Raw genomic sequence first — 25,861 nt, 5'->3', positions numbered from 1 at the left:
GCAGGGCTTTGCTATAATGAATAGCACAGGTTGCATGGGTCTTGTAGTACTGGACAGCAGGCATGATTGATTGGTGTTCATATGTTTATGCATTAGATTTATACCCGGCAGACTAACCTCAGAGAGCGACACAGAAATAGCTCATAACTGCCCACCAGAACAGTCTGTCACATATAGCGGCTCGTAGAGTAAAAGTAGCGACTTGTGAAGAATAAATAATCCTTCCAAGGCATAAAATGTCATAGATATAGTTGCTGGTATGTTGTGAATGAAATAACAAGCAAATCTTTTGATTGATATTGCAAATCCACTCTTGGAAACTAAAATCTATCTTTTGGTGTTGAAATCAATGTGACTCATTTGACGTGACTTGAAGCTGACAAGATGAATAAAAATCCCCCACGCTGCTGTTTAAAACCATTTTTGCTTTCAGCAAACACCTTTAAACTCGTGCAGTGTTCCTTCACATGCGTTAGTGCTTAGTGACTCAGTCTAATGGAAATCTAATGGAAATTATAGAATGAAGTTGCACTGCCGCAGCACGACATTAACCTCCCTCGTATTCAGTTTTAGCTTTCTTGAGAACGTTTGTGTGCCAAACAACAGCGGATTATTGTGCATACTAAAGTCCTCATTATATTTCCCTCCCGGTGTAGGTAAATGTCATATGGTATTGGGATTGAAATGCCGTTGGACAGAAAGCATGATTACTGTAGTTCAGCTCTGAGATCTGCTCGATTCATCATGGTGTCATGTTGGTAAATAATGGGCCCTTTTTTCATGAATGCAAATATTTAGTGGCTTTCTTCTATCAACAGTGCTCCAGTGATGAGACAAGGCCGCGGGTATTGCAGTTGTGGCTTTGAAGTTATTTCTCATATAATGTCCTTGGCCAAACAAACAAGGCTGCGCTGCCTTCAAGGCTCTCTTGATGCATTTTTAATAAGAGGCGCTTCGAAAATTGGGCAGCGTGTAAGATGGGAAGACCAATGAAATAACTTTTCATCTCATTTGAAATTATTGATCTAGGTCCCGCTCGGTTGGTCGTGGTGTAGATGGTCTGGTGTGGTGTTGAGTTTGCGAATCCACATGGTGCTTTCAGTCTCTCAGTTGGAGGTTGTCCTTGATATCTAGTGCTTAGCTTTGTTGTCCAAAAACAGTTTTGGTATCGGAAATAGTTCAGCCATCGTTTACTTGTCCCCATTCTGCTGTTTTCACACCAAAAGTTTTTTTTTTTTAAGAATCTTTTAGCAATTCTGGTCTGAGGACTGTTCGTAATGACCAGAACACTATAAATACAAAACAAAACCCATTTTTATTCTCTTGGTTTCAAATAAAAAAATGCCATGTGTTATGACAGGTTTGACATTCTTGACGCCGAACCAACATTGGGTCTTTAAATCAAAGTATATCTTATTGATTATTGGAGTATGCATTGCAAGATAATACTATTTCAGGCTTTGTGTTTTCATAATTTCACATTTAATTCAAAATGTTACCTGCAGCTACTTGTGAAAATTATTAGCAATTTCTGAGTGAAAATTATTTCTACATCAGTGCTTCCAGTGATATGGGAAGATTTGGTCTTTGTCTCATAAAACTAGTGTACGACTTTAAAAACAGACTTCTTTTATGGTTCCTTTTTGGTCTTTTTTAAAGTATGACAGCTGTGGTCACTATGAACTGTAAACGCATAGTTTGCAGGTTTGGAGCAATAAGAGGATGAGTCAAAAATCTCATTTTCTTGTCTGAATTATTGATTTAAATTGCATGATTCTTTCATTTGCTCAGTTGGATGATGTCCTTGATCTCTAGTACTTCTCTTTGTTGTCCAAAAAGAGCAGATAGCTTAAAGTCTGGGTACTGAAAATCATTCAGTTAAAGTTTACTCGCCCTCATTCTGCTGTATCACACTAAAAAGTGAAATTTTCTAAGCATTTGAAGGCAATCTAGTCTGAGGTCAGGTCATAATGACCAAAACACAATAAAAATAAATCAAAACCAATTTTTGTCCTCTGGCAAAGATCTTAAATCCCTTTCACATTGATTTCAGACTAAAAAATTTCACACATCATGCTAGCCTTGACTTCCTTGACGCCAAACCAACAATGGTTCTTGAAAAACTTGGTCATGGTAAATAGTCTACTATATTATTGTTTTCTGAAGCTTGAAAGGTGCGGTCACTACTGTATAAACAGTCAAAAACGAATAATTTACAGGGACAAAACAAGAAGAGTAGGAGTGAAAATTCTCATTTTTCCCCCTTGAGCTATTCTTTTAATATTCTATCTCTGTTGGCTAGCTTATATATATGTCTTAGAGACTGTCATTATTTTCTAGCATGCATCTCAAGGATACATGTTCATTGACGAGTGATTCTGCTTTAACCAGGGATTGACTGTGGAGGACGTGATGTTGTTCAGATGTTACATGTGCTCAGTATATGCAGCACTATTCACTGCTTTAATTACATGTACAGATGCAAACTGGGGTTTATTTTGAGCAGAAGCACAAGCTGCTGCAGTATTTCAAGAGTCCATTGTGTAGTTACTGTAAATGAATACTTATCATGAGCTTTCTTCAGTAATTTAATTGATCCCCTTAGCTAACATCCCCAGAAGAAAACTAGTTTTCTCAGATTTGTTATAACTCAAGAGGCCTGACTGAGCTCTCAAACTTCGAATACATCTCATATTTTTCTCCTAGAAATGTTAGGAGAAATAAAAGCATAGAGCTATAAATGGATGTGAATAGCAGTTCAGATCAATTTGTTTTGAACTAATTTGATGAAAAATATTTGAGTTCACAGATATGACATTTGTTGTTTGCTGGCTTTGGTATCTGTGCAAATCCTAACATAGTCTGAGAGATGACTGAAGTCTTGTGACTTATTGTGTCTGAAGAATAATAGTGTTACTGGGTAATTCTGCATACATTTATATTTATTTACAATTCCATCAAAAATGTGGTGTCTGTATGATTATTATTATTTTTTATTGATATTGCATATTGATATGTTGTTCTTTTTTTTATTACAGTGCCCCTATTAAGGATTCCCAAATGATTTGCTCAGTGATTCATTTTTTCAAACCCCTTCTTTGCGTGACGCTAATCTGCGGTGATTGGTCGATTTTGTCACCTTTTTATTACATCATGCCTGTAATACCTGATAAAGCAGTGTTTGTGAGCGCAGTGCTGTTTTGTGTACAGCGTTACTGGGAATATTTTTACCGCTCCAAAAGCAGCACCTAGTGGAAAAGAATGAATTTGCTTTCTCATTCACACCAACTTGAAAAGATTAACAAGTGGGCAATGTGCTAATGTTTCATGTTGACTTCAATGGCTTGGGATTCGTTTTGAAAGCGACTCGTTTCAGTGATTCAGAGTAGACTCTTTCTTTTGAGAGAAAATAACTTTTATACACGGTGCACTTTCGGATTCAGAACTTTGCAGGATGTTTTCATTGACTTAGAGCTGTGTTACACACTGCATGAAAGGTCATTTTCAAAAATCCATGTAAAAATCATATTTGTAAAATTTCAAATGTTTGAAAACATTACATATTTTCTGTTCAGAAACCATGGTATATGTAGCAGTCTGATGTTTATCAAATAGTCAGCAGGACTAAACTTTGAATTTGTATTTGTTTATTTTTTGGTTGAAGATGACACATTATCACTTTCAGACATTGACTTGCAGTAAGGCTTTAATGAAAGTTTTACCAATATTACGGTCTTGTTTCTCCACAACATCAGACTCGTGTGTCAGCATGTCGCCTTCAGCAAAAGAGCCAATATGGAACTATTTTCTATCTGATCCTCCTGATAACCTTTATTCAACAACTCTCGAGCTGAAATGCTGTGAAGATCACGTTTAAAAAACAGCATGACCCCTGAGTGGAATAGGGCAGGAAGCAGCTAGGAAATTAATTTAATCAGTCAAGCAGATGACGCTTTAATTGACATTGTGATCCATCATCAACCTCTCCGTCCTTATCAAAGATAATTGACTTGAAATGCTGCTCAGATGTCAGATTTGTCTTGTAGCTATCCGAGTGACTTTTAATATGTGCTTAAAATATTTTGCACAGTCATCTTTCATTCAACTAATGTTGTACTAGGTTTTCTGAAGACATGTTAATTCACTGTACTCTGAGATCTGAGAGACTGGTAGCTTGATGTGAACTAGATTTTCTTGGTTTGAACAAGAATAACACTGCTACTGAATAAAAACATCCAGTCAATCAATAAATTAGTCAGTCAGTCATTTTGGTTTTAAACATCAATGTTTTAAATTATTTAATTCAACATTGATGTTTAGATTTATTTAAACATCAGTATATGGGTTTATTTTTTTAAACCAATGTTTTGATTGTTTAGTATTTATTAACATATCGTTTTATTTTAACATCAGTATTTAGATTTTTTTTTAATTTAAACAGTGTTTTGATTATTTGTTTAAACAAATGTTTTTATTTTTATTTTTTTAAACATCAATATTTGGATTCATTTATTTTAACATTAGTTTTTAATTCATTTAATATATTTACTTTATTTGTTAATTTGTACTTTTAATTTGTGTAACTTGATGGAATTTTTTTTTATTTCTTTATTTTACCGGAGTTTGTAAATTGAGCAACCATTTAAGCACTATTTTATTTTTTATTATTTTGGATTAATATTTATAGTCCTTTTTTGGTAAAGACTATACATACTTAGTTTACACATTCTTTATTCTGTAGCATTTTCTTGCTGGCATATTTCTGTGGTGTTGCTTGGTGGTTGATTAATTATTTTCACAAACATTTTCCAAAATTTGTGGTTCTGACATTGAATGAACATTTTATTCATTCTATGTCTGCCATTATTGTTATATATAACATGCATCAATAATTTTGAGGCTGAAATGTGAGGTTTATCATTTTATTATACATCATCTTTTTGTAAAAGCATGTATTATTTGAACAATGTTGCTTAAATCATATTTTTTTTCCCCCGTCTCTCTGGAGTTTGCAGGTATGTTATAGATAGATGCTATTGGAAAAAGTCCTGTTTGCAAGTTTGCATTGGAGAACTGTATTGGTTTAGGTATCATTCATGTTTTTAACATAAACCATCTTTAAACAAATCCATAATCCTAAGTATGAGTGACAGTAATAGTAATAGTGATATTGTCTATCCGCTTATTTCCCATCCATTTCTTACCTGCGTATTGTGTTTCCCCACACATTTATCTACTGACATCAGTTTTTCAAACGTCTTGCCTCTGTGGCGCAGTCTTTTGTTTTAAGAAGCTTTCAAAAGTCTCGCTCAGTTGCACAACCTCTCTCTGCTCTTTTATCAGGCAGCGCTTCACAGGGTTCACCGGAGAACGGCTTGAGTGACAAACACTGCTTAAGTTCATTACACAAACCCTGGCTCTTGCCTTCTCGTCGAGGAATCCCTTGTCTTAGAAAGCGGGCTTTTTCTCACAAATCGAATAACAGATGGCAGACCTGGGCGATTGTAATTATTCAACAGCAAATCAGGAAAGCTTGCTCGTTTATTAACCAAATCAGAGCCAGCAGTAAATTCACCGCCTATTCTAGAAAGCAAAGGGGCCTGTGGTAATTGACACTGATGAAGTTTGATTAGTTGTGTTGGCGAGTTTTGCTTTAATATTCTTGGAAAGACTCCCTGGGTAAGTTTTCAGGCTGCATAATGCTAACATTTGTATTGTTTGTGCTCGCTTCAATAATTCAGTGCTTTCAATTCCGATTACGTCATTCTGTTTCTTGTCAAGCGATTGCTTTCTGTCAGAATGGATTACCTTTGATCACTGGCTTAGTGGTTTCTTTACTTCTGAGTGAATTTAATCCATGTTTATTGGCTGTTTTGAATTTCTTGAAGTGTTTTAGATTTAGGAAATCTTTGTCAGTTAGACATGAAGCATAAACTGGCATATTACGTTCCTTAAAGGGACAGTTCACCTAAAAATGTAGCTTCTGGCATCATTCAGGTTGTTTCAAATCTTCCTCCAGGAAAGCAAATAGGTTTTGAACCACTTGAGGGTGAGTAAATGATGATAAAAATGACATCTCTTTTAGTGCCTTAATGTGATTTGATTACAAAACAAAATATGGGTGCAAGAGGCATCTGTGATTAAATGATGCATGCAATTACATTCAAAGTGATTTTTAGTGGATGTACCTTAATTATGAACAGGTTCCACTAACCAGGAAGTGTACAAATAGGTTTTTGGCTGTGTCAGAGAAGAAAATGTAGCTGCCCAGTCAAACAGTGATTTAACAAGTAGCCCTTTTGTATGAATTCACCTCCTAAGAAAAGTCCAAATTACCTAAATGTCACATTTAATGACCAAGAACAAATTCAGGTAAGCTTTACAAATAAATAAATAAATAAAAATTACACATTTAATGTTTACAATGCTTATTTCCCAGTAGAAATGGAGTCATCACTCGATAATTTTTTTTAATGCTATTGTTATAATATTGTTTAATCCATTTAAAACCTTACTTGCATTCTAAACCTTGTGAAGCCTGAAATAATAGTTAATTATTTTTTTTATTTATTCAATTTTTTTTTAATGGGAAAGTTTAGACAAACCTTTAGACAAAATCTAAAAAAACAACAACAACAAAAACCTTGTCTATTTAGTGAATGTTATTTTGAATATATTATCTTATATCATGATTTTATGGATCATATAGCATGATATAGGAAAATATGGAGCTCACTTGAGGAGGAAAAAACAGCTCCGTTTTATTCAGAGGCCCAAACTGAGCAAAAATGCAATTTGGTACATGTTTATATGGCCAAAAAGTATGATGAAATTCTGATAGCCTTTATAAATTTATGGGATGTTTATGACAACATAGCAGACTACAGTAAATGCATATAAATATCAGTTATCATTCTATATCTTATAAAATGTCTAGAGATTATATTATATACTTAGATTTATGACCAATGCTCTGTAGTTTAAACCCATATAATGCAATGCAATACATTAATGGTTGAGAGATGAACAAATAAACATTCCCCAAATGCATGATGATCATATCTGATGCTCACATTTCAACATGATTTTTCTAAAAAATGATGATCAAGTAAACCTAAGTTGTTTCAGTCCAGTGAGTGTTCATCTTAATAACATTACTAACAATATACTCATAAGTTATTCTTGCATTAATTTATAAAAATCAGCATCAAAAACACAGGTGAAGGTGGATGTTTGTACAATTATCCTAAAAGGGCTTTTATTTGCTAAGAGGTCTGGAACTATCAATCAGACAACAGAAGGCATATAGCTGATTATCTGTAACGGGTTATTCAGCAATGTCTTGATAGTGTTGATCATTTAGAGTGATTAGAAATGTGTGTATTAAATATAATATAGTATGTTTTATAGGGTTAATTCTCTCTCTCTGAACTTTATGCCATTAATGCATCATGTAAACGTGTTTAGTGACTGATGGGTTTGAGGAAATACTCTATTTACAGTCAGCAATGATTCATGTATTCAGATTCACAAAGATAAACAGGCTCTCAAGATAAACTGAGTATTTGTATCTCATTTTCTGTATTCATGTGTAAAACTTGAGGAAGTGCACCTATAAGTGTCCAACACCTTTTGGAGTACTGTACATAATGGTTTTTGATCACTTAAATTAAGATGAAAACATTGTAAAGCAAAAGAAACAGTTGTTTGGTTGCTAAGCCGAAGGTTTGCCCTTTCCTTTGGCTTCAAAGGGCCATCTCCTCTGCTTTGATCAACCTGACTCATGTTGAGATCCCTGTTGCCTCATCTACCGACTAGCTTTGCTACAAATCAATACTGGCTTTTGATTGCAACTTACAGAGTGGCTGATAGTTTGTTTTATAAACAAGAGCGTGGGTCTGTCTGAGATGACCCCCAGCTGGGTGTGACGGCTCTTATGACAGAAATGATTGATCCACAGCCATGTCTAATGGTTTTTCAGCTTGTTAACATACTGCAGGTCTAGAGGGCTAGTGATCGTGATACTGAATTCAGCCTGTTATTCTTCAAATAGCGCTGAACAGCATTGCAAGTATAATGACTGTTTTCAAACCGGTTTCTTAAATACTTGTTTGGATGAAAAGATTGTTCTGCACAAACTCATGCATTGATTTAATCAGTCTTACTGGCTCTATCGTTCTATCTATCGTTCTATCTGTCATTCTAATTACCAAGCAGATTTATAATGTTCCATTCTACTTTTCAACTCATTGCAGGTTAAACCATTCCACTTGGAGTTATAGTGTTGTTTAAAAGGGCGTACCTACCAATGAATCAAGCCTTTACTGGCTTGCATTTTTGTATCCAGTCACCTCAGACTGAATCACAGAGCTACAGTGACCCTTCTGGAAGCTTAAACCTATTTTCTCAGTCTGTCTGCATGCATATCCCTTCGTATCTTATAGACACAAGGCCCTAAGATGAAGCCGGCGTGGATGCGCTTTTCCGTACAAGCCTTTGGAGCTTGTCAACTCTGATTCTTCTATGGCCATCTGGTTATGTGTGAAGAAATAAGATTGAGGTGTATTGTCATATCTGTTCTGCATCTCCAGTAGCAAAACAAATTGATTGAGCCCTCGTAGGTCTGTACATTGGCTGGCGGGTGGAGACAACGTGTTAAAATCGCAGCAGGAGCAGCTGGGTCCCTTCTTTGGCCCGCATTCTTATTTGAATGAGATTTATGTGTTTAGATGTTGATTCGTATGACTGACCTATTTTCTCCACTTGGCGATCACAGCGTGATGGTAATGCTGTTTCTCGTATCAATTTATAGCGGGCGGTAGCAGGCGCATCGCCATCATGGTGTCAGCGGTCACCCCGGGGAGGGCAGCATATAATCAGAGTGATTGGTGGATGAGACGAGATTTACCACCGTGAAAGTAAAGCTGAATGAGGAACGCAGATAAAGCATCTAAATGAATTTTGGGGCGATGTGATCGTGCATGATGGAGATTGAGTGTTTGTTTTGGGGCGGCGCCTTTTCAAAGTGGTTTTGAAGCAAGTTTACATTGATCTCTAATGGATTCTGTTCCAGAAAGGTCCATTTCTGGAGCTGTTTCATGCCATTTACTGGGTTAAAGATTAGTCTGGCCATAACCCTCCAAGCAAACTATAATAAAGCGATTGCAGCATTCGATAGAAATCTTTCAGAAGTGATTAACACGCATGTTTGATGTGAAGGCCTCCATTGTGCCCTCCTGTAGCTCGGAGAAAATGTGCGGACCTTTTAAACATTTTTTGTGCAATTCTTCTGACTCCATTCTGCTTTTCACTATCTAATCAGTTCCCTACGGATACGATCAATTCCTTTATTACATTTTTGCTTATCCTGTTTTATTCAGAAGGATAGCGTTTAGTTTTTATATATATTTTTTCAACCGAGTGGATTTTAAATAGGCTAAATGTTGGTTTTATTTTTATATTCTTTAAAATTACTGTACTGTCTTTTTTTTAAGCCAGGGCAATCAACAGTGGTCCTTTAAAATTTGGCAGGACATTGTTTTTGGTTTGTTCTTATTTGTTTTAGATGTTTTTTTTTTTTTGGTGTTCTTTTAGTTTAGTTCTTTTGTTGTGCTTTTGTTTTATTCTATTTTAGGTTTTGTTTTCTATTTTATTTTAGTTTTTTTGTTTTGTTGTTATACATTTTATTTTAGTTTTTTAAATCATGTTTTGTAGGACATTTCTTAAAATATTGATGCAGCCGTACTGATGATGTTTTGAGAGGATTCATGCTCATATAAAGTTATACATCCTAAGTGTTTTATTCTTTTATCCTTTTATTAATGATTTTATTATTCATTCAGCATAAAAAAACACAGATAATGATAATTTTGTTAGCAAATATATAGTGTAGATTCCTTGTCAAAACAAGCAAAACATAAGGCTTACTTGATGTCAGTAATTACCTTTTAATATTAAATTGCATCTTTTTATTCTCATTTACAAAAATGTTGTTTAATAGTAGTATTGAGTTCGAGTTTTGACATTGGACTGTAGTATTTGTCAGATTAAAGAAAGGAAGAAAATAACTATAACATTCATGTCTACAAGGTATGAATTTGTGCTCAGCCTTTAAAACCAAATGCCAAATGGCTGTGCAAAGGGCTTGACGACGCTGCAGAAATAACCCTAATTTCTAAGAGTCTATCTTGTGCCTTCTCTGTGTAGATTAAGGGCAGTCAAGGATTGAAATCACCCCGTGATGTGACACTGAGAATGGAGACAAAGGCTGATTTTGGTCATGATTGTCTCCAATTACAGCTGCCCCAAAGAAATTAATGGTTTAGCATTATCCAGGCAGAATGACTCTTTCCAAAACAGCTGCATAGATGTAACGACCCCCTGCTGAAGCGCACAGATGAACGTCCTAAAATTCAGATTAGATGAATGTGGGAATGAATTCTTGAGAGTTCTATGTTAATACACTAAGGGTACATAACTACAGTATCACCTAATGTATGATTATTATGATTATTATTAATAGTAATAAACATGATGCTTTAATAATGACAATAATGCATTCTAGTAAGTGCATTACAATGATTTTATCTTTTTATCATTTATCATTGCCTCTTATTGCTTTATTACATCATGCAGCTCGGGTTGTGTATAGTATTCTCACTGTTTTCTCATTTAGATCTCATTTAGATCTCATTTTGGTCCATAGATGTGCCGATTTCACAATTATTAGACCAGTTATAATTGTTTAGACCACTTTGATGCTAGATATCTGGTTGCAGACCTAAGTACAATAAAAGTGTAAACCTAATCAAAATCATCCACAAATGTTGTAGTTCAGTCTAGTTTTGTTCTTATAGTAAAATGCATTGTATTTAAGTTCTTTTAAGAAGATGCATTTGCAACTAAAGTCTTAAAATCTAAGACTTCCTTGGTAATCTGTACTGTAAACGGCACATCATTTGTCATTTTATCTTTGATGTGGTTTCTAGAAGGTTTTTAAATGTGGTTCTGTGACGTAACCTAACTGCAATCAAATTGAAAATGTATGAAAACGTTTTGTACTTGCTGGAATTGTCTTTTTTTAATTAGCCATAAAAGGTTTGTGATTAAAGAGATTGGGCATTTGCAGAATTTGCAAAGTCTTTGGTGCGGTGTATAAATGTTTGTTTGATGTTGAGCCTCTGGGCAGAAACCAATGGATTCGTGGGTTTTTTAACATGATTTTCTGAATATATTTTTCAAGTCATTTTGAGATCCCCATATAATGCAATAGTGATGCAACAGACACGGTCCTGACTTTTCTTTTTAACTGCTTTATAACCAACCTTTCAAAATAGATTGTACTGGTTCTAGTTGCTGATTTGTGTTCCATCAAATCTAAATTAAATATGTTCACTGCACTTTTCCATAGCAAATGTTAGTTTTAGTATTGTACTTATTAGGATGCAATTTAAATTAATATATTGCGTTACTTTATCTCACAGTATTGTATGTTCCCTTTTAAAATCTATTCAATGGTGCATTCATATCAGGCCATTACGTCCTAATGAAGGAGCCTGCTGTTGTGCATCATTCCTAAAGATAGCCTTTATCCATGATTCTTTGCAGTATTGCACTGCCTCTTTTACCTTATTCCTTAATTCAATCCAAATTTTAATGACAGAACCAAATTTAAAGACATGACCGTTCGTTCTGGAGTATTTCACAGATTTAGTTTGTGGGAAATGGCTAGAAACCAATTAGAATATTTTTGCTCTAATTGTAACATTATTTGGAAATTATTATGATTCTCTGCAATAAAAATTAACTTTTTTATATGCCTGTAGATGGAATTGTTTTAGTGTGGAGTTCTGTGTGTGTGTTTCATGTCTGATGAATCTTACAAACCTGTTAAGAACATCTTCGGATCATATTTCACTCATAAATCCTCTAGGAAGGAGTACAAAAAAAATGTATGCCTGTTTTACATATGCATGCTAATCCCTCCTCATAATCATTACTGTAATGAGAAAATATATATATATATCTGTATCCTTAACACTTCTATAGCTTACAAAAGCAATCAATATATTGCAGTGTTTGAGCCTCACAGCCTTCATAAGGTATTGCATAACTGTAGTGTTGCAATATAATGACTGTTTTTGCAAGCTACTGGAGTGTGTGGGATTTTCTCTTTTCTTTTCATGATGTTTCAGTTTCATGTGCCACCTGCCTGTAATCATTCAGATTGAGTATTTATTTTCTAAATAATTTTACACCAATGCAATAATGTTCCAGTTACAAGCAGTTTATTTGACCTCACTGAAAGTGAATATGCAATGCAACAATCAGAATCAATTAGAACATATCTTATGTGTAGAATGGGATTTTGAGCCAATGAGATTTCAGAGTGGGCAGGGTTTTTAGGAGTGATAAATAGAAACCAAATTGTGGCTCATTGGATCATCAACTGCATGGACAAGTGTTGCAGTAATGACAATCTAATGAAAATCCAAAAGTAAAACATGCCGATAAGTTAAACTAATGAGAATTTTCAAGAAAATGTGCTAAAATGTAATAATCGTCAGAGGTGTCTCTGTTTTCTTTATGCATTATTGATGCGTTTCTCTTTGCTGTTCTTTTGAGGTGAATGTGCATGTGTGGAGTGATTAGATCTGAGATCGGTATGAGATGAGTCAATGCAGGCCCTTCCCTTCTGAATTCATTCTCCTTGCCTTCCTGGCTGACAAGATTGAGGAAAAAAGAATGGGAGAGAAAAGATCCTTGATCTCAGGGAGTTGGCAAAGCTAATTATGCCTTAAGGGAAGCGGAAGGGGATAAATGGAAAAGCTCAATTAATTCTGGTTGTCATTACCAGTCTATTTGCTCAGGTTGATGCATAAAAAGCCCTACTAATTTATGTGTAGCAGGTGGTAGATGCACACCCATGATGGTGGATGGGTTGACATATGGGTAACGGTCAAAAAAATAAATAAAAAACGAATGTCTCCTAGAGCAGCCATCTGACGATGGTGACTCAAACTTTCACACAGTTATAGTAATTCATGTCACAACTGAACCAATATAGGCATCAGCGTAGAAACTGGCATGATTTGACTAATGTGATTGTGATGTCAGATGTCACCAGTTCTTTTTCTTTTTCAGAGAGTTAAGAAATGTTTTTGCTGCTGTATTAATCTCATAGAGGAATACTAACTAGCTATACAAACAACTCCCAGAGGATAACTGTATCGCTCAGAGATCGTTGTGTCATAACTTATAAAGAGAAATCTTACTTCCATAATATGGTTTATTTCACAGTTAAGCAGAGTATGTGAGAAATAATTGAACGTTTTACATCAGGAATTAATTCGAATGGGAAAAATGTTTGTAACAATCCAATGTTTTCTTTTTAAATCTCCAGTTCATTCCAGTTGAATGCTCTGTAAGTCTGAGTAACCAAGGGGAGCAGGGTTTAGTGAAAAATAAATTTCTGATGGATAAAATTAATAATTCTGTCTTTTATTAGTGCTGAATATTCAGTTTCACATAGTATTATATCATATTTCAGAAGTAAAACCAGTTGCAAATGTTTCATAGACTTCTGTAGGTTATGGCTGTTATGGACTCATTCTCTTTTCTTTTTCTTTCTGTATTGATCAGAGGTTGCTCTGCCATACCTAAGGAGACTTACAGTGTGAAATGCACTTCTCAAACCATTTTACTTCCATAATTTGGTGTATTTCACAGTGAAACAAAATATCTTAATAAGAAATAATACATTTTTATGAGTCAGGAATTTATTTAATTCTTAAAACTGCCGGTAAAGTTCCAGTGAACTGGGAAATCACCAATTCATTCTAATGGAATGCTCTGTAAATCTTGACTAGCAACAGTAACCAAGGGGGCGGAGTTTAGTGAAAAGTCGATTTCTGATGGATATAATCAATCATCCTACATTTATTAGTTAAAGATCTTGAAATATGTCAAAATACAGAAGTAAGACTGGTTGCAAATGTTTCATGTTATCTTGCAAATAGTCTCAGCCTCAGACATCATACCCACACACCGCTGCCTGAAAGTTTGGTTGCTTTACCTGTCAGACATATGGCTTCTTGGGCAGTCCTTGGCATTCAAAGTGGCCAAGGTTTCCAGACTTTCTGCCATCACTCTGAAGGTCTGGCTACTGGAGACCTAACTTGCAAGGCAAATGTGATTTTTCTTTCTTTTTGTAGGTTATAACAGTCATAGACTCATATTTTCTTGTCTTTATCTTCCTTGCTCAGAAATTGTTCTGCCATAACTCAGAAGATTTACAACATGAAATGCAGTTCACAAACCATTTTAATTCCATAAGTTTGTGTGTTTGACAGTTAAGCAGAGTATGTGAGAGAAAACGTTTCATATCAGGAATTGATTTGATTGGGAAAAATGGATGTAACATTCTATTGAACTTTGAAATCTCCAATTGGTTCCAATGGAATGTTCAGCAAACCTTGTCTGAGTAGCAATAGGAACCAAGTGAGTGAAGTTTCATGAAAAGTCCATTTCTGATGGATAAAATCAGTCATCCTACCTTTATTAGAATTGAATATCCTGTTTTACTTAGTATCACATCACATTACAGAAGTAAAGTTAATTGCAAATGTTTGTAGAATTTTTTTGTAGGTTATGACAGCTATAGACAATAGATAGAATAAATAATTCTATCTTTATTATAGTCAAAGATCTTTGGAAATACCTCACAGTACAGAAGTAAAGGTTGCAAATGTTTCATGTTGACTTGCAAGGCATTTGTGATTTTTTTTTTTTTTTTTTTTAATTTCTTTTTGTAGGTTATGGCAGTTATAGACTCATATTTTCTTCTCTTTCTGTTCCTGTATTGCTCAGAAATTGTTCTGTCATAACTTGGAAGACTTACAACACGAAACGCAGTTCACAAACCATTTTACTTCCATAATTTGGTGTGTTTCACTGTGAAACAGAATGTGTAAGAATGAATTACTTTCTGTGTATCAGGCATTGATTCACTTCTTAAAACGGCACATAACGTTCCAATGAACTGAACTAGTCTCCAATTCATTCCAATGGAATGCTCTGTAAATCTTGTCTGAGTAGCAACAGTAACCAAGGCGGGCGGAGCTTACTGAAAGGTCAATGTCTTATGGATAAAATCAATCATCCTACCTTTATTAGAAATGGATGTCCTGTTTCACTTAGTAATAGATCACACTACAAAAGTAAAAATGGTTGCAAATGTTTCATGTTGACTTGCAAGACATTTGTGATTTTTCTTTTTGTGGTTATGGCAGTTATGGACTTATATTTTCTTCTCTTTCTCTGTTTTTAAGGTTTCATTTATACATGTGGTGGGACATTAAAAGGGAAAAATGGGACCATAGAAAGTCCAGGTTTTCCTCACGGGTACCCAAACGGAGCGAACTGTACGTGGGTTATTGTAGCCGAGGAGAGGAGCAGAATTCATCTAGTTTTTCAGTCCTTTGCTGTGGAGGAAGAATATGACTTTTTATCTTTATATGATGGACATCCTCATCCTGCAAACTTCAGGACAAGGTAAGCAATCATTGTTTGAAATCAAGAGTTTTGTGCTTTGAGACTGCTAGTTATGCTTGAAGTTGGCACAATTCATTTTTAGCATATGTACAGTACGCATCTGAAGTTTACGGTCTTATTCTGGAAAACGGAGCAGAAATATTGATGACATCATTTCAGGGGCATATGCAAATTGCCTCTGTAAAATGAGAATGTCCTTCCCACTGATACCACCTGCTGCTGACTGGCAATAGCAAGTTACAAATCGTGATTCATGACTGTGACATCGACTAAAGCCTATTGGCCATAAAAAGGAAAGGGAGCCCTTCGATATGTCTCAGCCCAACTTCCTGTTTCAATAAGAAATATGTCAGCTCAGGAGAGGCTGTGTAAGTAAGAATAATTCAGGTGGTCATTCTCACAAAATAAACCCAGACAGGCTGAGGGGGACTGAAAGGTTCTTTTTAATCCTGCTTTTTTAAAATTAATTTTCAAATAAATAACTAGGGATGAAATTATCATTTGCTTTCATCTCACATAAAAGAAAATATTAAAGCTCGGAGTAATCTGAGAAACACAAAACTAGTGGTTTCCTGGAATAATAGTCAATTATAAATTTTAGCATTATTAATTTAGGTACCACCCACAAGTTAAAATCTATTTACATATATGAACATACACAATACTGCCTTTTCTACTTATTTTTAATTAATAAGTGAGCTTGAAATATTAATTTGCTCTCTATTCTCACATAAAAAGTCACATAATTCTTATATCAATTTTTTTTAGCTCAGAGTAAAATGAAACTAGTGGTTTCCAGGAATAATAGTCGATTATTAAGTATAACATTATTAATTTTAGTACCATCTGGAATATAATTTAATATACATTTTTCTATTATATACTCTCTTATATGTATTAAATGTGCATGATTCTGCTTTTTCTACCTATTTTCAAATTAATAAGTGGGATTGAAATATTGATTTGAGTTCAGATGTTTTTGTGGAAAAGAGCACAGATTAATACGACAGACATGAAACTAGTTTCCTGAAATAACTGTCTAATTATAAAGTTGACCATATTATCTGCAGGTGCTAAGCATTCAACATTTTTTCCCATTATATATTTTTATATATATGTGGAAAGTACATGATCCTGCTTTTCTAAATTAATTTTCAAATAAATAAGTAAGCATGAAATAATAATTTGCTCTTTCATCTCACATAGAAGATATTAAGAGTAATATGAGACATCAAACTGGTGGTTTCCTTGAACAATAGTTAATTATAAAGTTAGCATTATTAATTTTGGAACTGCCTGTTCACTGAAAATTTGACGTTAAAAAATAAATAAATAAATATGGTACTGAATGTCCATAATTCAGTTTTTTCTACTTATGTATTTTGCTGTTTCTACTCTTCTCTTATCTTCTGCTTCTACTGTTATCTCGCATAAAACACACACACACACACACATTAAAACTAAGTAATATAGGAGATATTAAATTAGTGGCTTTCTGAATTTATAAAATTTAGTGTCATTACTTGGGTACCATCTTGTCACTGATCATTTACATTTTCCCCATTAAATACTCTTAATATATGTAATGAATGTACGTGATCCTGCTCTTTTTTTCTACTTATTTTCAAATTAAGTAGCCTTGAAATATTTATTTGAGTTTAAATGTTTTATGTGCAAAGGGTGCGCAGAATAATATGAAACAAGTGGTTTCCTCAAATAAAAGTTATTTAAAAAGTTAATTAAAAAGGTTAGAATATGATCTGCTTGTATTGTCTGGTTACTGAGCATTTGAAGTTTTTCTATTATTTACTCTTTCTATGTATACTGAAGGCTTTCCCACAATTTCCTCAAATAAAAGTAGTATTTCAGAGAGCTTTGTTTAGTTGATGAAGTATACTCATGTCATACGCAGTACTCATTTAGGGAATTATGGACCTGATTACCAGCATTACATGGGGCAGAAACTCTTCTAAATGCTTTAAAGCACACAAAATTAACCTGCACTAACTCTCCTCTAATTAAAGGGTAAACCAATTATTGCAGCGAAACTCTCCACAAGCCAGGAACGAAATCAGCAGACCCCCTGTGTTCAGGTAGCTGGAATTCACTCGTAGCAATTACCATGATTGAAAGTGTTTATTTTATGGCAATCTGGGAATCACAAATGCTGAATCCAAAAACGGACACTTCATTGGCTGAACAGATTGCAAAATAAGCCACACATTGCACACGTGATGTCATTTCCTCACCAATCCTTCTATTAAAATGTCAGATACGATATGATAAAATTTTTTTGCCAAAGTATTTGTTTTTCTCTGAATACATCCACTTATGATTTGTATTTGGTGTCAGAGATAATTTAGAAAGTAGATCAGTGCAACAGGATTAATTTTGATGTTTTGAGTTTTTTTTTTTTTTCATGTTGTTTGAAAACTCTTATGCGCACCAAGGCTGAATTTTTTATTTAATCTAAAATGCATTAAAATAGTGATAATGTAAAATATCTCATATTTAAGTGTAATTCCTGTTATGGCAGGGATATCATTGTATTTGCATCAGAAATAATCTCATTGTCATCTAATTTGCTGATTTGCTGCTTAAGAAACATTATGTAAAACATATTTATTTGCACAGCGCGCAAATATACTGTGTGTGTGTGTATATAGATATTCATTTTTGTTATTTTTTGCATCATCAAAATTCAGCTTTGCAATTACACTTTAAAAATACTAAAATACAACTAATTTTAAGTTAATATTTCACATGATACAATTTTTACTGTATTCCTGATTAAACCAGTGCAGCCTTGGTGAGCAGAAGAGACTTCTTTCAAAGACATTTGTAAAAAAAATCGTTGGTTTTCCAAAATCATTTGCATTAATCGATTATTTACAAAATGAACACGTATAACAATAGTAAGGCTATCTGCACTGGCATCTGTAATAAGCAATTAATACAAATGAAAACATATTTGATATATGTATACATAATAACCTTTAAGTCACTTTTGAGAAGAAAATTAAATGTTTGAAAAATTCAAAATGCACATGACTTCCATTTTCTCCGACTTGAGAAGAGCAATAGCTTCTCTGATAATATACTAAAGAGCAGCAGTTATGGCAGGACTGGTTAGTAATGTTTTTTTGTGGTGGGCTTAGCAAAGTGTCATTTGTAGTTTTTGAAAGTATGAGCACAGAGCTTTCCTCTCTTACCAAGATTTTTGTTGATTTTCCACAAGTGCCGTCTGGTCACTGAATATTTGAAGTTTTTCCATTATATACTCTCTTTAATAGACCTTAGATTGAATCCAGCAAATCTTTGCAAAAACACATTGTGGAATAACAGCCAGCCCTTCATTATCTAAGCTGTAAGTAAATCAATAGTTTTTGTTCCCTCTTCTGCAGACATGGCACTTCATTTGCAGTTATTAAAGCATTAATCTTTTGAAGAATGTAAAAGCAGCGATGCCAGCTGTACCGTGTTCTCTATATATATAAATTTATATATATGTGTGTTTATATGTGTGTGTGTATATATATATATATATATATATATATATATATATATATATATATGTATATATATATATATATATGTATATAACTATATAAATATATATAACTTTTTTGAAATGACATTTTGATATCAGATTTCATATTTTTGGGCCTCACCTTTTCTTTTTTTTTTTTTTTTAGTTGTCAAGGCAACATTTCTTCAGTCTATGTGGATGAATCATCAGTATTTTTGGTCTGTTTTCCCATAAGAGAAAAACTGTACATTTTAAAAGTGTTTGTAATATAAGTCAGTTTTGTTAACTTTTAGAAGACATTTGCCAAAACCTGCAAATATTTTGCATGAGTCATACAGGAAAAGTTACAAGTAAGATTTTCATTAGATTTCTAGCAGCATACAGTACCTGTACTATTTTTCTTTCAAATTTTAAACTGATTTTGTGTATCAGCATCTGCATCAGCGATTTATTTTTTGTCGGAAGGTCCTGGCAGCCGACATTTCAGGATATAACTTTTTTTTGTATCTGGCAAATAGGGAAATATTTAGCTTTCCTCTGGTGACCCTTGATTTCAACACGTTCAGGAAAAATCCATTTATCAAAGCAATTCAAGCAGATGCTTTTGATACGTTACTTATCCCATAACTGCATGACATCGCAATTTGTCATTTTTCCGTTCAGAACGTGCCATCCCTAAAATAGCACCGCACGACTTGTGGCAGCACAACCTGAAGGAAATCACAGAGCATCCAGAATGAGGATAAAATATCTCCAATTAAAAGTTGACCTCGTGTTTGATGAGTCAGATTAGAGACTTTCATTACAATGTGACAATTAGTTAATTGTGCTTTTGCACAGAAATCTAAAAATCTTAATTGATAGCTTATTTTGACCTGTGCTTGTTATTAAAGCTCAGTGTCATACTCTGGCAAGCATAATATCTCATAATATTGGAAAAAATAAATTATTTTACAAATTAAAGACAAAAAACTATTGTCTTTGTCTGTATGAAAATCCTTCCTAGCATGTCAAGCTAATTACATGCTTCGGCTTTGCTAATGTTACAAACAAGTTAAAGCTACAGATGAACATATTACACCTTAACTGTGATGATATGATTTAAAGTGTCATGAAACGCCTCGTTTTAGCGCAGGTCAGTTCTCACCATAGTTTTGAAACAAATGTTAACCGAGAGGAAAGGAGAGCATGCCATAACTGTCTGAGCTCCAATCAGCGTTATTTTGATTCAGTGAGGTTAAAGGAAGAGTTCATCCAAAAAGAAAATCATTATTTAATCAACCTCATGTTGTTCTTAATGTGTTTTTTTTCCCCGGTGCAGTGTGAATGCAAAAAGACAGTTTTGCATGTAATTACAATAAAAGAGGCTTTTAAGCATTTATTATTACATTACATTTGCTTATTTTTAAGCATTCGTTATAGTATTTTTTTAATATTTTAAATTACATTTTTATCTTTTCAGTTTTTTTTTGTAATTTGCATGCATTTTAAAAGTAATTTTCATGCATTAATTATGCCTTGTAAAGCACTTCATAATGCATTGTGTGATCTCATGAATAATTGTAAACTGTTTTAATGCATATTAATATTTACCTATTCATCATTACACCTATACTATAATGTATAATGCAAGTATAGTGCATTAAAGCACACAACAAACAAATCTTCAAATATTATGCATTTTAACTTTGATTACAATTACATAATCATAAAGTACATTATGAAAAATGTAATGTATTATACATAAAGCCTTTAAGTTAAGTGCTATCTTGTTGGTTTAAGATTTAATAATTTTTGTGCTTCAGTTTAAACTTTTCAGTTATTTGTCTAGTCACAACTTCTAATTTTTAACTCCAAACTAATATATATTTTATTTTATTTCTTGTTTATTTTAATTCCTGAGAACTATTTTTGTAAGGTTTTGCTTCATTAAAAGTAATCTGTGGCAAGAAGAATCTTTGAATTGGTTAACGCAGTTTGCAAAGTTTGGGCATATTTCCAATAAAACATCATAAGCCTAAGTAGACATTAAAAACCATTGGTACAATCATTTTAGGCTTTCAATGCATTTGGATAATGCAGTTCAAGTCTGAATGATTCACTCATAAACTGGACTGATCCAGTTCTTAGTGTTTCAGGGATTGGATTGCAGTGGTTAGGATTATCAGTGAAGAATGATTTAAATTAGATCCTCACATATATCACACAATTTGTATGAACTTCTTTTTTGATGCTTTTATTGTGATTTTGCTTCTTTTTTGAAGCATAAAAGCTTCAAAAGCATTAAAGCTTTAGCCATTTATGCTTCAATTGCATGGAAAAGAGTGACCGGCACAATGCAAAATTACACTTTTTGTGCTCAGTGCATGAATGAAAATCATCTTTTTGGACAAGAAAGTGAATAAATACCAAAAGTTTCATTTTTATTTGGGTGAACTATTCCTTTAACCTCTCCAAGAATGTGTTGTAGAGTTTCATGACCCTTTAAAATCAGCCCAAGCGAGACATAAATGAACAACAAACAGAGGCACCACTTCAAAACATCGTCAAGATAAGAGTCAGAATGAAAAATTACGTTCTGTCCTTTTCTTAGCCAGCAGCTCCGATAACAACGTCGCTTTTAAGAGCGCATTCTCCCTATACCTGTAGAAACGCAAATACGATTGCATGAGAAATGACTGAGACGCACTTTTCTTGACCTGATGAATGAATTCAGGTTGAGTGTGAGCAATGCATTTGTCTCTCATGAGGCATTTTGGGAAATTGGTAAAGCATATCTGTAGATTTATCTCTTTTCAGCAGCTGGTTTCAGAGATACGGGGCAGTAGTCAAATACAGATTAACCACAGAGAGACACAGCACATCAGAATCAAGGAGACGCTCACAAAGTCTGATTGGAGAGACGGTGCTCTGTATGCAAGGCCAATCTGAGCAGACTTATTTACTCAACCTTCAGAGCGCACCATGCTAATTGGATACCTCAGTCCGGTCAGATGTGAGCACTGTGCGTCTGAGTAATTGGCCTGTCTTGCTTCTCCTAAATAGTGTCTGCCCAGTCATTTAACTTTGAAGTGTCTTCGCAGCAGAGACGCGCAATGTTTTGCATGCCGAGCATCAACTTTCTTTGATGTACAGTGTCATATTGCAACCATAATTCGTCTTACAAATCTAGGGAGCAAAAGCTCAGGCTCTCTGGTCAGTGCCATCTGGGTGATAAATGACATTTCAGCTCTGCGAGTCGGGCTAGTGGAGCCATTTGCTGTAAATTGATGTAAATCTTCACTGAGGTCATAATGTTTTCTTTAAAGGAGCAGTTCAGATAAAAACGGGGATTCTGTCATTACCCAAAATGACTCCCCTTCATGGTTTCAAATGAAATGAATGCAAATGGAGAAGAATGCAGTTGTTGTTTTTAGCAGCCATAACAGCTGAAAGTGATCAAGACTGTATACTTCAAAAAAGACAAACAAGCAGCATAAATGTAGTTCATATTACTTATTCAGAAGCCATACAATATCCCTATGTGGAACATTTTTAATTAATTGTCTTTTTGGAGCTTGATAGACAATATAAACAGAACTATGAACTGCTGCATCACTATGAACTCTTCAGTGTTTAGAGAACAACAGAGAAATGTTCAGAACATTTATTCATGTAGACAAAAGCCACTTCAATCCAACAAGCAATTCATCTTAAAGGAGCAGTTCACAAATATAAATAAATAAATAAATTGCTAAAAAAGTACTCATCCCCAGGGCGTCCAAGATGTAGATGAGTTGGTTTGTTAATCAGAACCGATTTGGAGAAATTAAGCATTATATAAATTGTTATCAATGGATCCTCTGCAGTGAATGACTGCCATCAGAATGAGAGTCCAAACAGCTGATTCCACAAGTAATCCACACCATTCCAGTCCATCAGTTAACATGCTGTGAATCGAAAGCTGCATGTTTTAATAGACAAATCCATCAATAAGACATTTTTAACTTCAGTCCATTGTTTCTGTCTAAAAAAACAAGTTTCATTTGAATAAGGAGAGAATAGTATAGTCCCAGTACAGTTCTAAAAAAAAAAGTTTGTTGTTTCTTACAAGCCATTAAATGATTACTGGAAACATGTGAATTATCCGTGGATTATTGTGATGTTTTAGCAGCTGTTCGGACTCTCATTCTGACGGCACCCATTCACTGCAGAAGATTCATTGGTGAGCAAGTGATGTAATACTACATTTTTCCAAATATGTTTAAGAAACAAACTCATCTACATCTTGGAAGACCTGAAGTATGCTAGATGCGTCTGGAATTACCTGTTGCATTTAGCACTTCCATTCAATTGCTTCTTAAGAAAGCACTCTCTCAATATATTCCGATACTCTCTTGTCAAAACAGATATAGAACAGCTTCATTTTATTCCGTCCATCAAAGTCCTCAGCAAATTGAATTAAATTTGACCGATACTCAGTGCTCAATAATTTTTCGTGCCTAAAGCTTTTTCAATTTTGGAGAGCCAAAAACGTTATAAAAGTTATATATATATATATATATATATATATATATATATACTGGTATTTCTGAATTGGCTAAGGCTGGGATTTAGCGATTTGAAGTGAAAGTACTTGATGAACATATACTATGTGTGGAGAGCATTTACTCAGTATTATCTCATTTGATGGCTTTTAAGAGGTTTTGCATCGGAACTCTTCACACACACACACACACACACACACACACACACACACACACACACACATGAATAAGTTAAATTAGAGTAAATTAAATTAGACGCTTTTATCCAAAGCGACTTAGTGCATTCAGGCTATCAATTTTTACCTATGATAAAAACTATTTAATTATATTATTTATTAAGCTGTGTTTGTGTATATAGTAGAAATGTACTCTGTGTCCTCTCAGATAGCGAAGTAAATGTTTGTGTGTGTGTGCATGTCTGTTTGTGTGAATGCTGACTCACAGTCAGCCAGCAAAAGCCAATAAGCCCCAAAATCTCTTATTGGCACTCTCTTTGGGATAATTCACATTTTTTTCTCCAGCGTTTGATTGTTCTTCACTCGTGGTAATTAATCCCTTAGATCCGTTGGCTGTCCGCAGGCCCAAAAGGTTTATTTTTCAAAACAAACAACAATTAACAGTGTTATTGCAGGCTTGTAGCACATTTGGTTTTCTTAGTGACCTTTGTGGTTTAAAATGGGCATAAAGCCTGGTCCAGTTTTCTGTTGATTCAGGCCATCCACAGGCTGAGGCTGATGTTACTTGACACTTTGAGTGACCTCTGCTTAACCACACATTATGTTTACATATGGTTTCCCTCGGCCTCCTTAATATCCCACTGGACTTAACTATACAAATTTCTGTTAATTGCCTTGAGGCCAGGTGAGAGATGTGCTCATCAAATCATTAACTCCAGCTCTAGGGTTGCACAGACTTTCCAATAATTCAATTTCTAAGAGTCTTAAATAATAAGTAATCTTAAAGGGAACACGAAATGACATTTGCAACGCAGTTGGGCTCTCTAAGCGTTGACATATTTTCAGAGCGAAACAAAAATTTTGTCTGGACATAACACATTTTATCCATTGTGATTTGATTGGATTGTTAATAGTTGGAGTCTGTTATTATTGGTTAATATTGTTTTTCCCACTTCTGTAGCCTATCATCAGAAAAGTAATTTTATATGTGGAAAAAGTTATTGCATTTTGATGAATTATTGCATAACATGCATTGAATGAATGTGGGCAAGAAGAGCAGAGATTTTGTAAAAAAAAAAAAAAAAAATAACAAACCTATTTTCAAACAGGTTTCAAACACTTTTCAAACAATCAATCAGACATCTTCAATACTCATCAAGTCATTGGTTGAGGAAATGTTATATCAGTGCCCAAGCAAACTGACTAAGGTTCATTTTGGTGTCACTAGGTGCAGAAATTTGTGTGTGCTGCAGCTTTCCGTGTGTATATAGATATACATACATAAATATACATATACTATACACACAGTATACTGCACATGCACGTATATATATAATATACGTGTGTGTAAGTGGCACAAATTGAAAAATATATTGTTTTTACATGCTGTGGTCATTCAATAATATATTATGCAAAATATAATGCCCACTTTTCATATATAATAGAGTCTCACTTGACAAAAAAAGTTGAACATTAACTAATATATTAATAAAGAGCAGAAACTAGAAACTGTCATCATGGTGCTTTGGTTATTGAACCTATTTAAATTGACCAAAAGCATCCTGAAACAGCAACGTTTAGTGAACCCATGTTTAATGAGGCTTTTTTTCTTTTCTTTGTTTTTTCAAAGCAATTGCATTTTTACTTATTTGAAGGTCAAATACATGTTTTTACCCTTTATGCTGTCAAATACTATTCATGGTGTACACTTACCACGGTATTGCTACCAAGCAACATAAAATCACCATTTTATAATGCAATCATGTGGATGTCAAAGCTAGATGTGACATTTGTGAATAGCTCTAATGTGAGTCATATGAAATGGCCTTCAATGTGCACCTGGTTAAGACATGCTCAAGATTAATATTTAATCAACATGAAATCAAAATGGACATTTTACTTATTGCACTTATTACACTTGTCTTAAATTATTCAGAGTGCATGATGTCAATCTAGTCATGGGCGATGGGACAAAAAATATTATATCACGATCCACGACTGCATCACAATTGTTTTTCACATTGGTCTTTAAGAATGTTTTGCACGTTTCTGAGAAGTAAAAACTAGTAGGCCCTATA

General features: G+C 34.1%; 1 protein-coding gene across 2 annotated transcripts in view; it reads left to right on the top strand.

The window, feature by feature from the left end:
* Nucleotides 1–25,861, top strand: part of LOC132158888 (CUB and sushi domain-containing protein 3-like) — a 254,569-nt gene that overhangs the window by 1,401 nt on the left and 227,307 nt on the right. For both annotated transcript variants that reach the window (XM_059568503.1, XM_059568502.1), the window contains exon 2: nucleotides 15,330–15,552. In XM_059568503.1, coding sequence (XP_059424486.1) covers nucleotides 15,330–15,552 — 223 coding nt within the window. The remainder of the gene's footprint in view (nucleotides 1–15,329; nucleotides 15,553–25,861) is intronic.

The sequence above is a fragment of the Carassius carassius genome, chromosome 15 (assembly GCF_963082965.1).
Source record: "Carassius carassius chromosome 15, fCarCar2.1, whole genome shotgun sequence".
NCBI classification, from domain to species: Eukaryota; Metazoa; Chordata; class Actinopteri; order Cypriniformes; family Cyprinidae; genus Carassius; species Carassius carassius.
The sequence above is the reverse complement of the archived record's forward strand: the minus strand, read 5'-3'. Positions and strand labels throughout refer to the sequence as shown.